Source organism: Pseudonaja textilis, chromosome 13, assembly GCF_049901715.1.
Source record: "Pseudonaja textilis isolate UNSWEBS1 chromosome 13, rPseTex1.2, whole genome shotgun sequence".
Taxonomy (NCBI): Eukaryota; Metazoa; Chordata; class Lepidosauria; order Squamata; family Elapidae; genus Pseudonaja; species Pseudonaja textilis.
Window position 1 is genome coordinate 10,137,805 of NC_142002.1, and position 16,508 is coordinate 10,154,312.

A 16,508-nucleotide genomic window follows, 5' to 3' on the forward strand; every position below is an offset into this window, starting at 1 on the left:
GCATATGCTCCAATAAAAGATCAAGGATTACATTCAAGATGTTACAGGATTCAAAAGAGTAAAACAAATTAAAAAGAGCGGGGATGGCATTCATAGATATTTCTGGTCTGTTACAAATAGAAACAAATTGCGGAATAAATTATGCAGTAATAAGTAATATATTAAATGTCTGGGATGAAACAAGAAAATAGTGTCCTGATTGTTCCCGTTAGTTTGTTATTAACTGATTTTTTTCATGAGGAGCAAAACACTGAAATCCATTCAGTGGCAAGAGAACAATCTGTTTAGATTGCAATATTTGATTACGAACAAGATAAAGATAAAATCTGCTGAGAGTCTTCACAATGCTCTAGTACACTTGACTGAATTTATCTTCATAAAAATAGAGTACAAAAATAACTGCAGAAACAAACAGAGGAAACATCAAGACTCCACTGAATTTAAACATTTTATAATGTATCACTCAGAATATCTGTGTGACCTTATTTATAAACAGATGATTCAGAAACGTGGAAAAGTATACAGTAGAATTAAAAGGATGCAGAACTTGTAGATGTAGTAACGGATATGCAACAATGAAATCTCCAAGAAATTTATTCTGAATATTAAAAATTATAAATGTCACTCTTGATATATTACTCCAGTTTTGATTTCCAAAATGGAGAAACTTTTGTCTTAAGATGTTCTTGGTCTGTAACCCTGTATCTATATGCTAATAAATATTTCATGTATTGCAGAATAATGTTGCTTTTTTAAGAAGAGTTTGAATGTAGCCTAAAGTTGACGTTCCTTTTTGTATTGCTTTACATCCGTGCTCTCTGTTTTTTTTTCATGCAAGTGAGTCCACCAGATGTGAGTCAATCAACCGTTTTTCCCATTGATGCAATGCCTGATGAAACAAGTCCAGAAGCTCCAATCACAGAGACATCTGCTTCTGGTTGGACTTCTGGAGCCCCAGAGATAACTGAAACAGTCGAACCTAGTGAAAAACCATCAGGATTTGGAGAATTTCCCTCCGAAGTCCCTGAAATGAGTGGGCTGCCTTCTGGAGAAAGTGGACTGCCCTCAGGAGACATAAGTGGAGTATCTTCTGGCATTACTGAAGACAGCACCTTACCTTCTGGAGAAGAAGAATTATCAGAGATTAGTTCAGGAACCCAACCTGGGTTCCAGGAAGGCAAAAGGATCCCAGAATTTAGTGGGTTGCCTTCTGGATTTAGTGGAGACCACTCTGGTATTGATCCCAGTGGCTCACCATCTGGAGAGTATGACTATAGTGGTCTCACATCTGGATTTCCTACTGTGTCTCTGGTGAATGCCACTTTGACAGAAGTTGTGACCACAGCAACAGAAAGGGAAATGGAAGGGAAAGGGACCATTGGAGTCAGTGGAGATGGAGATGCATCAGGTTTCCCCTCTGCCGACTGGGGTGTTAGTGGCATAACCAGTGGATTGCCCTCCGGAGTTGATGTCTATGGAACCAGTGGGTTTTCTTCAGGAATTGATATCAGTAGGGAACTATCTAGCACACCTGATATCGGTGAACTACCATCAGGGCTTGATGTTAGTGGACAGTCATCTGGCCTATTAGATATCAATGGATTGTCCTCAGGAATTGACTTCAGTGGAACATCTGTTGGGACACCTCATCAAAGTGGTGATGTTGAATTAAGTGGCCAAGCTTCAGGTATTGATGGGAGTGGTGAACCTTCAGGTGTTACCTTCATTGATACTAAATTATTTGAAGTGACAACTCCTTCATCTAAAGAAGAAGAAGGGAAAGGATTTGTAGAAGTAAGTGGATTACCTTCAGGAGATGAAGATCTATCAGGCACTACACCAGGAATTTTAGATGTGAGTGGCCAGCCTTCTTCTGGACAAGTACACTTCAGTGGGTTGGCTTCAGGAGTTACTGAAGTCAGTGGGCTTCCTAGTGGACTAACAGACATTAGTAGAGAAAGCTCTGGCATTGATCTTGTCAGTGGCATTTCATCTGGAACATATGATTATAGTGGTCTCACATCAGGGTTTTCTACAGTTTCCCTTGTGGATACAACTTTGGTGGAAACCATAACACAACCATCTGTTGCACAAGAATTTGGAGAAGGGACATCTGGGATATTAGAAATAAGTGGGCTTCCTTCAGGAGAGGGGGAAACATCTGGATCATTGTATGATGTGACAACATCTAGTGGAGTATTCTCTGAGGAAGTTGACTTCAGCGGGACTTCCTCAGGCATTCCATATTTTGGTAGAGAAACTGATGATCTCGCTGATGTAAGTGGAGCATCTTCAACCACAGACAGTGCCAGTGGTCATGTCTCTGGAATCCCAGAAATTATCTTAATAACTGATTCCATAGAAACAGTGACAAGACCAACAGATTCACAGCAAGTGATTGGAGGAACAGAGGCAACCTATTTCCATTTTCATGAACCAAGTGTGGAAGCCTCCACATCTGGGGCAGAAGTTTCAATATATCCTGAAAGTACCATATCATCCCCAGAATATCATGAAATCAGTAGTAAGGCATCCACATTTCATGCAACTAGTGTAGAAACCCCTTTGTTTAATGAAACAAGTGATGAAATATCCGTCTCATCAAAAAGCCACCTGGAAACCTCAACCCATTATGAATCAAGTGGAGAAACGTCTTCATTATCTGAAAGCTACTCAGAAACATCTGAGGCACTATTCATCAGTGGCTTACCCTCTTGGACTTTAGATGAAAGGACTCAGTTTAATGGAGACAGTTCAGGTTCAGCACCTGCGGCAGTGTCAGATACACCAGAGGAACTCAGTACCAGCAGTCCAGGTGTTGAATTAACTGAACATTCAAAGCTTCTAACAGAGACTCAGGCTGAAACAGAGACCAGTACATATCCAACACCAGAGTTGGAAACAGGAGACATTGCTGCTCCAGGGATTCCACTACCATCCCCAACATCTGCTGATCTCCTTCCTAAAGTTTCATCGGAGATGACTGATGGAATACAGCTTATTACACAAGGTAAATTCAGAAATGCATGTATGCAATGGAACTGCCACTAAACACTATCCTAAATATTAGGATAGTGAAAGTTACATCTCAGGAAGGTTAATCTAAGTGGTTGATTAACTACAGATTGTGAACATTCATTTGTCCCTCTCTCGTATTGTTTAATAATTTTTAAAGCATGTTTTGATCAATTTTTAACAAACAACATCAGGTAACTGCATCAACATAAATTCAAGGTACCAAAGGGGAAGGGGAAGAAAAATAGACAAAATATTAAAGAGATTTACTACAATGAGAATAGGCAGGTACTGCCATGTATATATGAAGTATTCCAATAGATTATAAATCACTAAGATAAATCATAAAATCCATCCAAATATGATGAAATTGTGGTTCCTGCCTCTGATGTCTCATTCATTTAACTTTGTGGTAGTTCTTTTTTGAAGAGGCCTCATTCATTCATAATTCAATTGTTATATTATCTAGAGTTTTTCAATGTTGCACAATTATCATTTTGGCCACTAAAGTTAAATATATAAGTTATTTATTTTAAGCTTATGGTCTGTTCCCATAAATTAATGCAGTAAGCCTAGCCCTGGGCAGCATTCAATTCTTCAGTTAGTAATAGTAGTTATCTCCACAAATATTTATATATTTTGCTTATAGTATTTTGCTTAAGAAGCCCTGGTGGCAAAGTGGTTAGAATGCAGTATTGCAGGCTAATTCTGCCCGCTGCCAGGACTTCAATCCTGACTGGCTCAAGGTTGATTCAGCCTTCCATCCTTCTGATGTTGATAAAATGGGGACTGTTGGGGGCAATAGGCTGACTCTGTAAACCACTTAGAGAGGGCTGAAAAGCACCATGAAGTGGTATGTAAGTCTAAGCACTATTGCTACTTACCACAGACTTTATAATATTAGGAAGTTATCTGTATTTTGCTCTCTTGTTATTACCTCACCTCTTTTGCTACAGCTGAGAGATAAGAGAAGTTAGAACATTGTAATGTCAGAGAGGCTCATAAATTCTATAACTTTCCAAATAGGAGGGAGCAAAAAAAAATACAACTGCATATCTGTTCCTTATACCTGCTGATTTGTTAAAAAAATGTTTTTACCTATCTAGGAAATAAAATTTTCAAATTTCTCTAAAGTATTGATGAAAAACCCAAAATTCTTTGAACCCTACTATATCATATACTCAGAAAGGACTTGTATATCGACCAATAAAAGCACATGGTTATAAAATTATATTTGTCTCACCAAAAATCATGAACTATTATTTCCATATGATCTCACATGTGGTAGCTGTACAAAGTTCATAGGCACTGAAAGCCTATGCTTTCTGCCCAAAGCTTTGGACCAAATATATTCCTTAATTTACTTTTACAATCCTTAAAGTACACAGGGGCAACAAGAGTGAGTGAAGTAGAGTTCACAGGTGTGGACAAACCATGTTGCCTTACTAGGGAAAGGAAGTTTGTTACAGTATTGTGCTAAGATGCCATTGGTTTTATTTAAGCAACACTAGAATTGAATCTTTATTTGAGGGGGCAAGAAAGTCACTCTATGCTGTAATGGAAAAGGGCCTTGACTTTAAAAGTAACTTTCAGCTTGATGACTCTGAAGAATAATTAAAGAAAAAATATTTGTGGTTGCAGCTACACCTAAAACTTGTGAGGAGAAACTATGTGGAAGTGGGACCTGCCACAAACAAGAAGGAAACATCACCTGTTTATGCCCAACTGGATTTATGGGTGATTACTGTGAGATAGGTGAGTCTTAATGATGATGATGATGATGTGTCTGACTCTTGATGATTTTATGGGCCAGGTGTCTCTTCATCTTCCAAACGTGCACCAATTCTTGGTATAAGTTTCTATGCCTCTGGCTGGGATCAGCTTTGATGAAGTCCAGTTATCCTGTTCTTTGGCAGCCTGGTTTTCTTTTACTGCTAACTCTTCAAAACATAATTGTTTTCTCCAGTGAATTCCCCCACGTGACATGATATGACCAAAATAAATGAAATGCAATTTTGTGATTTTTGCCTTCCAGTGACATGCCTGGTGTTATGCACTCCAGGACTTTGCTGTCCAAGGAATATGCAGGAGCTTTCACCAGCACCACAGATCAAATGAGTTAACGTGCTTTCCGTCTTGCTTTTTTTAAGATCCAACTTTCACAATCATAGGTAGCTAGTGGACTAACCTATTTTTGGTTGCAGGCTGGTGTCCTTGCTTTTCCATATTTCCATATTTGGCTCATGTTCATCATTGCTGTGCAGGCTAGTGCAATCCAACATTTTATTCTGGGCTACATTCACCATTGTGAGCAATTTGCGATCCTAGTAAAGAGAATTTTTTTTCACACATTCGATCTCTTCTGCTGCTTTGTTTCATTTACACAATAGCCATGTAGGAAAAATGGCTATTGCTTTGATTACTTCAGCTTATGTTGTTTGTTTGTTTTTGTTTTTTGTTTTGCAATTTATTAATGTTATAGCCACAAGGAAGGAAGAAGAAAACATATATTAATAAGGATTTAATAGAATTCCAGTTATATAATAGCTATTTTATTCTATGTATTTCCTTTTCAATTTTAGTGTTATATGTTTCCTGTCCATTGTAGGGTTATACAGTACGTTCTATGGGACTAATGCTAGAGAAGCACGTTCACATGAGCAAAGTTCAGTATTTTACCTTCAGTCTAATAAAGGGGATTCTCTAACCCTTTTATACATGCAAAATGTTTCTAGTTCTTTTCCAACTCTGCTTTCGTTGCCCTTTCTATTGTGTTTGGTGTGCAGAGGTCATAACCCACACCTTACCCACGAGGCTGCCTGTTCTGAGTTCTAGTTATCTATGTTTGACTTGCTGATTTCTCCACTGAAGTTTTCAATCATGGAACAAAAGGTTCACTCAATTGCAATTGCTACTAGGTAGTTCAAAAGCATCTGTTTACTTACGCACAGTGGATTAACATGGTAGATTAAAGTCCTTGACTTTGAATGAAGAAATTTTCATCCTGCAGTGGATAAATTCAAGATTCTCCTGCTGCTGATGATTTCTGACTTTTGTTATATTTTATTTTATTCTACTGCACTCCCCTTCAGTGACTTCTTACTTCTTGGAGATGGGGAGCTTGTATGTTTTGGGCATGGGGCTATAAACTAATAAAGTATGTCCATTGTTTTCTTCTTCTTATCTCAAAGTTCATTGTTAACCACTGAGATGCAAAGGGGCTAAAACATTAATTATGACAGGTCGGCTTTCCAAAAGTATGTCTGAATTCCAAATATTGATCTAATCTCAACTCCATTATATCTAGAACTCTTCCAATGAAGATCTCTGTCAGAAGGAGTAAATAGTAGAGCAGAATTACATTCCAAGAATGCTGGATCTGCCTTTCTTACTGAACAATTGTAAAGGTCTTGTCAATTGTAGGAATTTGAAACTGAAGTGGCAGGTTGGCGGTCAGGATTAACTTTCATCTCAGCTACTATACTTTCAACTTTCATCTTCACTCCTCTACACTCATGTTGTTGTAAGATAAGAGGAAAGCAGAATAGTAAATTTTAGGAGAGAATTGGGGAGAAGAAGGCAGAAACAGTGGAATGGGACAACTCGCCATGGACAACTCGCTGTGGAACAATTCGCTGCAGGGAAATTCAATTTAATTATTTGAAACAAATAAAGCATTGTTTTAATTTTTATCATTCAGATTTTATTCTGTCCCTCTTTTTGCATCCTTTCTTAAATGATTCTATTCTACCATTTCTTTGATATTAGTGTAAGAGCGCAGTGATTAGAATGCAGTACTGCAGGCTACTTCTGCTGACTGCCAGCTGCCAACAGTTTGGCAGTTTGAGACTCAGCTTTCCATCCTTCTGAGGTCAATAAAATGAGGACCCAGATTGTTGGGGACAAGATGCTGACTTTGTAAATTGCTTAGAGAGGGATGTGAAACTATATGTAAGTCTAAGTGCTATTGGTAACCTACAGCAAATTGTCCCATGATTAATTGGCCATGAAAAATCAGTTGTGGAAATCTGGCCATGGTGTGTTGGCTGTGACAAATTGTCTGCAGTAAATTGTCATAGACCTAGAAACAGAAACATGAGGACAAGAATGTACTCATCTAGTACAAGGAGTAAGGGTGGATCCAGAAGTAGCCAGGCAACCATCATAACAAATGAAAGATAATGGGTTGGTAGGAAGAATAAAATCTCAAGTCTAACCTTGAGATATTGCAAATCTAGGATGGGGTATGATTGGAAGAGTAAGTGAGGAGGTGTTTGCAAATTTAAAGTCTTGTTTTGCAATTAATTGATTCATTTTGTGTTTCTGAGTCAGAATTCACAAAAATCACTGGCCAATTTATGGATGGCATGGGGATCAATGGGTAGTAGTTTTGAAGGCAGAATGTCTGCCTCTGAAGGCCATCTTCTGGGAGACTAGTGAGTTTTCTTGTACAGTTGATTGGTATTCTGAGGACAGCTGAGACTACTTGAGTAAGGGATCCAACTGGGCACTACTTAGAAAACTACAAAGATAATAAATGTTTTGGTCTTTTGGTTGGTAACATACTTTGTTGAATGCCACTGTGGTGGATCACTTTTTTGAAATTTCACACTCTCATTTTCTGTTTTGGTTGATTTTAAGAAAATACATGAGCCATAGATAGGAAGATATATTATAGAAATTGTGCTTTGGAGATAAAAAGGGGGCGGGATCTACTTCTGACGGCATAGTTCACATACCAAAAATTGATGCCTGAGCATATTGTTCTGCACTGTTTGCTAAATATTTATTATAAGAATTTGTTATTTTTTTAAAGTATATTGCAAGCCACAAAATCCCAAGTCACATATAAAAAGATCCCCCTCTGCTGTGAAATTAATTGATAACCCTTCACCTCTGCAGTCTTGGGCAAAGGCACGCATTTTCTAGAATTTTTCTTATTATAAAAGCCTTCCCAAAGTTATGTGGCCCTCAGATGTGTGGATATCATGCACTCAAAATTCCATAGGCATTGTTGATAATTCTGGGAAATAAGCTCAAATATCTGGAGGCTGCCAGGTGGGAAACATCTATGTTTGGTGATGATTTTCCCAGGAAACAAAACTGCAGCCTCCTATGTCCATGAATGTGTCTCAGGGAAGCAGAATTTATAGAAGGCAAATTGCTACAGTCAGCTGATAGAGAAAACAAGACCTTGTACTGCATTCAAAATTCAAACCTTAGATACCAGAAGAGAAATGTCATGACAGGCCAGAATCATGGTCAAGAATATCAAGTGGAAAATGTTTTCAGCACCTTGGACAGGTCATTACGGGTAATGACTTGTGTCACTGCAGCAACAAAACATTTATAGAACTTCTAGTCCTGATTATTTCCTGCCCTAGAATTTCCATAGTGGAAGCACGATCCCTACCTTGTGCCTTGGCAGCATTCATGAATATGAAAATATAGATATATACATTTATTATTCTTTGCTGCAAAACATTTTTCTTATCTAGGCCACCATCTTTGTACATTTGCAGCAAATGCTAATCTTTTTTTTATAGCCCTACTGTACAGATAATCTCTAGATTATCAGTATTTCAGGATCAACATTTCTAAAGCTTTTTGCTCCCTCAGAAACTGAAGGAAAATCTTTCAAGGATAAAGGTACAGTTTCATTAACAAACATAAACAAGAGCCAATTCCATTTGATAGCCTTGAATATTTTTTTCTTACAATTAAAATTGTTTCCATGCATGTTGGTTTTGTTTTCTTGAGCTAAAAAAACCATCATCAGGCAACTTTTACTGTCTTTTTCACCAATCAGTAAAGCAGCAGGAAAGTACACTTCTAATGGACTCAAGCTTTCAGACTCACGAAACACTGATCTTACTACAATCTCTCTTGATATTTTGAAGGCAATTCTGGTTTGCTTGTATGACATTCTTGGTCAACAAGTAGTAGTTTGTAGGGCCTCAGAGGAAAATTTAGCTCTCTCTTAGGATAGGCAGCCTTCAATGACCATTCATTCAACCCAGGTCTCCTGTCATTGGGCTGGTCACAAGTTAACAGTTGAGTCTTTTCAGGAACATTGGGGAACTTCAGTTAATGCTGCTTGAGCAGAAAATGATTTATGCATTAGTATTTGGGTTAAATGCATTTAGAAGGATAGGATAGGATAGGATAGGATAGGATAGGATAGGACAGGACAGGACAGAACAGAACAGAACAGAACAGGAGTAGAGCAGAGCACAGCTGAACAGAATTGAACAGAATAAAACAGAACAGAATATTCTTTATTGGCCTTATATGATTGGATATACAAAGAATTTGTCTCTGGTGCATAAGCACTTACGAGTTTTTATTGACTTTTTATTTTATGAGATTATTGAATTTTCTTTGCTGAGCTCCAAGAAAATTAGACCTCTCAATGAACCAAGCATAAGAAAGTGGCCATTCCCCATATTTTTGTTACATTGACTAATTAAGGATATCCCACTCTTCCCATATTTTAGAGTGATTGGATTCCATCTTGGCTTGACTCTCATTCTGGTGGTCTTTGAAACATTATGGTAGCCAGGTAGTTGCCAAGCTTTTTTATTCCCCTTATGGTTGGGAAATTCTTCCCTTCGATTTCCCACTCATTTTTGTCTGGTTCAGTGGCTTCAGTTGGAAGAGATCTTGTAGGTCATATAGTCCAACCCCCTCCCCAAGCAGGAGACCCTACACCATTTCTGACAGATGGGATTCCAATCTCTTCTTGAACATCTCAAGTGATGGTGCTCCCACAATTTCTGAGAGCAAGCTGTTCCATTGGTTGATTGTTCTCACTATCAGAAAATTTCTCCTTATTTCCAGGTTAAATCTCTCCTTGTTCAGTTTCTATCCATTATTCGTTGTCTGGCCTTCAGATGCTTTAGAAAATAGTTTGGCCCACCCCTCCTCTCTATGGTAGCCCCTCAAATATTGGAAGAGTGCTATCCTGTCTCTCCTGGTCCTTCTCTTCCCTAGATTAGCCATGCTCGGTCCCTATAACTGTTCTTCATATCTTTTAGCCTCCAGTCCCCCCATCATCCTGGTTTCTCTGTATTTTTTCTAGAGTCTCAACATCTTTTTTATAGTGTGGGGACCAAAACTGGATGCAGTACTCTAGGTGTGGTCTTACTAAAGCTGTATAGAATGGTATTAGTACCTCACTTGATTTTGATTGTATTCCTATGTTAATGCAACTTAAGTGGCATTTACTCTGTTAATGCAACTCCAAATGTGTCTTGTTGCCTCTACGAATCCTTTGGTATACTTCTGCTTCCTTCTATATTCTGGTTAAATCAAGAAAGCCGAGTCTCCTTTTGTGGACTTTCTGCCCAGCCAAAGTCCTAATGGCAGCCCTTGATTTCTTCCAGACATTGATGAGTGCCACTCCAACCCCTGTCTGAATGGAGCTACCTGTGTTGATGGCATCCACACTTTCATATGCTTATGCCTTCCCAGCTACGGAGGGAACCTCTGTGACATTGGTATGGCCTGCTACCTTACCCAGCTTCAGCTAACTCTACTAACTGTATATCCCTTCTTTTTTTCATAGGGGGTTGGGGGCGAAGACAATCTAACACATATACATCTAGTACTATTGTATTGCGACCTTTTCTCATCTCCTCACAATTAACTCCTAAAATATCTGTTGCTGGAGGTGGCAGGGAGGGGGGAAAATTCTTATAGCAGTAGTACTTAGACTTGCATATTGCCCCCTAATGCTTTACAGCACTCTCTGGGAGGTTTATAATGTCAGCATATTGCCCCCCAACTATCTGGGTCCTCATTTTAACAACCTCAGAAGGATGGAAGGCTGAGTCAACCTTGAACCGGTTAGGATTGAACTCCTGGCTGTGAGCAGAGTTAGCCTGCAATACTGCATTCTAACCATTGCTACACTAGGGCTCTTATGATCTATCATGAGTGGTGGCACAGTGGTTGGAATACAGTATTGCAGGCTACTTCTGTGGACTGCCCTGCCAACAGTTTGGCAGTTCAGTTCTCACCAGGCTCAAGGTTGACTCAGCCTTCAATCTTCCTTTTTCTTCTTTATTTTTTGTAAAAAAATTTGTTTGGGTTTTCACAAAACATAACACAAACAAAATGTCTTTTGAGAATAGCATGAACCCGGGTTGTCACTTTTCCATACAGACACAAACTCAATTTCATATTCATCTTTGTATTCTATTCCATAACTTATTACTATTTTAGCATTTTCTCAGTGATTTTTCCCTTCTCTTAGTTTTCTCAACCTTGTTTTTGATTATCTCATTCCTTTTTAAGTTCAATTACATATCTTTTTCTAAGTTTCAATATCTTTCTAATCATTATGTTTATACTTTTGTCTGTCCTGTTTCAATTTCATATTTTCTTTTCTCATTAAACAAGTTTTCCCCTGTAGTTACTGATTGGAGTATGACACCTTTCTATCTTTTAATTTTTGTCCATTCAGATCTTATTTAAACTTCAATTTATGCCTTTACAATTATAACATTCAATATCTAACGTCTATTTTATAACACATAACTTTTGCCAATCGAATTCTGCTTGGTACATTCTTAAAATACACACTAAGTTCTTAAAGATAATGTGTGTGTGTGTGTGTGTGTGTGTGTGTGTGTGTGTGTGTGTGTATCTTTGGTTATTCGGGTTTTCTCCTGCATAAGATTGGCAGTATCTAGGCAATGTTTCGATGAAATCTCATTCATCATCTTCAGGCTTGTGTCTTCGGCTCTGTGCTTCTCACTCTGAGAAGCACAGAGCCGAAGACACAAGCCTGAAGATGATGAATGAGACTTCATCGAAACGTCGCCTAGATACTGCCAATCTTACGCGGGTGAAAACCCAAATAACCAAAGATACACATACAAATACCATAAGAACCTCAGAATATATATATATATATATATATATATATATATATATATATATATATATATATATATATATATATACACATACATATATACATATATATATATAACAATAATACATAAAATACTCATTCTATTCCAATTCGGCTCCACCATTAATGTTAGTTACAATCTTCCATTAATGTTAATTAACATCTTTAACATTTCTTTTCTAATAAATATCATACATCCTTAGGAACACTTGTAATATTTCCATATTTTTTTTCATATTTCTCTTCACTTAATTTTTTATAAATCATTAGTAACAATTAAAATGTTCCCATCCTTTCCTAATTTCATTCTCTCATTCTCTTTATTTTATTTATTTATTAACAAACATTCCATTAGATTACAATAAGTATTTTATCTATCACTTTAATCACACTTGTTTCATATTTTCTAAATTAATTTCTATTTCTAATATAGCAATGCTATCTTATGTACCCTTGCAGAATCCTCTCTTTCAATTGAATTTTCACCCATTATCTCTATGTCTTCTAAATAGGCTTATATCTTTAATCCTTGTACGTTTTCTCTGTTTCTCTATATCCTGTTTCTATCCTTTATAACTTCTTTTCCTTTCCTTCTTCCCCCTCTTCTTCTCCCTCCCTTTTTTGACCCCTTGTCTCTCTAATTCTAATGCTCTCTTCTGTAATCCTCTCTTCTGTTTCATCCTAATATTGTGACTGCTTTTCAAACTGTTACTTTTCTTTATTGTTTTTTCAAATCTTAAATTTTTCACTCTCTTTCCCACCTTTCCTTTTTTCCCCCACATAGAATTACTTGATCATTAAAGATGGTTTCTCTGTCCTGCCATTCTTGTTCTTCAAGCATTTCTTGTTGTTTCTCATAGTTCAAGATCTCCATTTCTAAAAATTGAAATACAAAGCCAAAGAAACCTCTTCCTTCTTGTGCATCTTCTTTCTGTTTTTTAAGTTCCATTTTTGGTTCTTCCAAGAGTGATGCCATTTTAAACACTTTTAAACAACCACCCAATTGATTTTAGTCATTTAAATCCAATAACCAAAAGTCCAAAAATCACCAAGTAATCCAAATAGCCCAAAGCTGTTTCTTTTTTTCCACTTTCTCTTCCTGGGGTTCTATTATCTTGTTACAAAGTTTCAGTTAGAATGTATTTTTTAGGAATCTTGTTAAGGTTTCACTGTTAATTCCTTTTACTTCCAGGTGGTCTCTTCCATTTTTCCAGATCCCACCCTTTTGTTCTTTCCTTTTCTCTCCTTTCCTTCTTTTAAAAGTTTTTAAATATCCAATAAATCTTTATTATCCTTTTGACATTTTATTTGCAGCTTAAATGCCTATTAATGTCAAAGGGAGTTTTTTTTCAATTTCTTACTTAAGTCTCTTAGCTATCAGTATGGGGAAGGAAAGAAAAAAATCCCAAGTCTTTTCCCTTCTCTCTCTCCTTCGCTGCTTCAGAAATCTTCTTTGGGAACAATGTTTTTATAGTTCAAATACCAGGGTCCCTTATGTTGTTGCTTTTTCAATTCAACCCGGTCAGTCAAAGCTTTCTCTTTTTATCTTCCTCCTGCACAATCTTTTCTGGTTGGGTTCTTCTTTGAGGTGTCCATTTCTGACCACTGCTGCAACCGCCTTTGGGAAAGGGAGTAATGGCCAGCTGGGGAGGAGAGATGTGGCTCTCCTCGACTCTGCTAGCAATCTCCCCTCTCTTCACCACCTCTACGGGGTGGCTTAGCCCCTGAATCCAGCCAGCTCATGGCACTCCAGCAGCAAGCATGGATCAAAACTGCACACGATCACGGATTTTGATCCATCGCCGAAGAAGCCCTAACCAGAAGTCAGCCTTCAATCTTTCTGAGGTGGATAAAATGAGGAGCCAGTTTGTTGCTGACTCTGTAAACTGCTTAGAGAGGGCTGGAAAGCACTGTGAAGTGGTATATATAAGTCTAAGTGCTGTTGCTACCTACCATTGACCTCAGTCAATGAAGGCTTGAAGGCTTGGAAGTTAAACAGAGTCAGGCCTGGCTGGGGCCAACATGGAAACCATCCGGAAATGTTGAGAGTGCTTCTAAGCTCATACAAAGGAAACACCTATAGCTTCTATAGGGAATTTTTCAATCCCTTCACTAGTATAGGCCATGGAGAAGATCTGTATTTTCTCCTGCATAATGAACGAGCATCTCGTGTTTGTGTCCACTTTCTCTTCAGGGATTAATTGGAGTACATATTGCATTTTGTTATAAAAGAATATTCTAATCAGGTGGATGTATACATGCTGCTTCTGTTTGTGTGCCATGGTTCTAATTGGGGCACAGGCAGTGAGTTTGGGTTTCTATGGCTGCTCTCACAGGCAGAGAAGGATGCATGCCATTTGCTCCGAATCATCTGACTGGAATGGCTGGGACTTAGGATGAAGGAGGAGTTGGGAGTTTTCTGAACTTCTGGCCTACCGTCTTTCCTATGGGGAAGGAGAATTTGAGAATTGTTCTTTTTTTCCCCAAAGCCCTCAGCCTCATTCTGCTTACTTCTAAATTTGATCTTTCTTTTGCCAGCTTCTTCTCCCATAACGAATTCTGTTTTCCAAGTTATCCTGCTGCAGAGTCCGAGACCTGTTCCATAATTCTTTTCATCACAGAATAATACACCATTTCTATATTATTGCCAATTAATAGATAACAGGGATATGTTTGTGCAATCCTGAGGAATACAGCTTCATTTTGAGCAGTCTTTACTATTTGATGCAGCTGGTCCCTCACTTAGCACTTTCTCAGGGAGCTTTCACTGTTAAAAGGACATTGAAGAAGAATCATTGTAATTGGCCCTCAAGGTGTAGCTATCACAGCATCTCCGCTGTCACATGATTATGACTTGGTCACATGATTGCCATTGGTAATCATAGCTGGCTTCCAACAAGCAATAGCACTTAGACTTATATGCCACTTCATAGTGCTTTCCAGCCCTCTCTAAGCAATTTACAGAGTCAGCATCTTGCCCCCAATAACCTGGGTCCTCGTTTTAGCGACCTTGAAAGGATGGAAGGCTGAATCAATCTTGAGCTGGTCAGGATCAAACTGCCAGCAGTAGGGAGATTTAGCCTGCAGTAGCAATAGGCATAGTAATTAGAATTATATTCAGCGTCATAGTGCTTTACATAGCAATAGCACTGAGACTTATATACCACTTTATAGTGCTTTACATAGCAATAGCACTTAGACTTATATACCACTTCATAGTGCTTTATAGCAATAGCAATAGCATTTAGATTTACATACCACTTCACAGTGCTTTATAGCCCTTTCTAAGTGGTTTACAGAGTCAGCCTATTGCCTCCCAACAATCTGGGTCCTCATTTTACTGACCTCAGAAGGATGGAAGGCTAAGTCAACCTTGAGCTGGTCAGGATCGGACTGCTGGCAGTCTGCAGAATTAGCCTGCAATATTGCATTCTAACCACTGTGCCACCAGGACTAAAATAAAGTCAATGGAGAAGCCACCAGCAAGTTGCAAGTTGCAGTTATGTGAGACTGCACTTAACAAGTGCATCATATAGTGACAGAGTTACCAGTCCCAATTGCGGGTGATAGGTGAGAACTATTTGCACACTTTGAGCTAGACATCCACCAACTTTGGGACTGATGGCCACCATTGAAATAAGCCTGACAGCTAGCATATATAGCAAGGGTGTCCAACCTTGGCACATTTAAGACCTGTGGACTTCAAGAAATCCACAGCCAGCCACCCAGGCTGGAGAATTCTGGGAGTTGAAGTCTACAAGTCTTAAGTTGCCAAGGTTGGTCAGTCATGATATATATGATGTTCCCGGCATGCCTGCATCCATTTTTATGCGCCGAAAGGCACATTTTCAAACACAGCAATGGGGTGCCATCATCCACTATATATTTGTTTTCTAAGAATGTCTGTGTGGCCCAGGATGCAAACAACCACTGCTGGAAATATTTAATTCAGAGGTTTATTTTAAAAGTTTAAAGGCCGACAGCAATAGCACTTAGCAATAGCACTTAGACTTATATACTGCTTCACAGTGCTTTTACAGCCCCCTCTAAGCGGTTTTACAGTGTCAGCCTATTGCCATCAAAAATCTAGGTCCTCATTTTACCGACCTCGGAAGAACGAAAGGCTGCATCAACCTTGAGCCTGGTGAGATTTGAACTGCCGAATTGCACCATCACAACTCTTAGGATAGGATAGGGTAGGGTAGGGTAGGATAGGGAACTTGGCAGAGAGCAAGGGAGATGTTTGTTATCACACTGTTATCCAAAAGCAGTCCCCACTTTAGTGTTGGGCGTGTGTGCATGTGTCTCTGAAGCTCTAAGATACCTGACTGTTTGTATTACCATTTTTCATAAGCAGAGAAAACCTTATAGCTAAATCTATAGGCAATTCTCCCTCAACCTCAATTACAACTGCCACTTGAAAAATCATATCCTTTGTTAGAAGCAATTTTCCCTGAAAAATATGCATTTTATTCAAGTGCTTCTTCTTTTGGTACTCTTCGTTCCCTAAGCATCTATTTCCGTATGCATACCTTGATCAAAGCTGTACGGTGGAACCTTGGAAGTTGTGAGA

At 38.5% G+C, this 16,508-nt stretch overlaps 1 protein-coding gene across 1 annotated transcript in view; it reads left to right on the forward strand.

Moving 5' to 3' along the window:
* Positions 1 to 16,508, forward strand: part of ACAN (aggrecan) — a 69,516-nt gene that overhangs the window by 40,093 nt on the left and 12,915 nt on the right. Inside the window, exons 12-13 of the mRNA XM_087941345.1 lie at positions 839 to 3,010; positions 4,657 to 4,770. Coding sequence (XP_087797471.1) covers positions 839 to 3,010; positions 4,657 to 4,770 — 2,286 coding nt within the window. The remainder of the gene's footprint in view (positions 1 to 838; positions 3,011 to 4,656; positions 4,771 to 16,508) is intronic.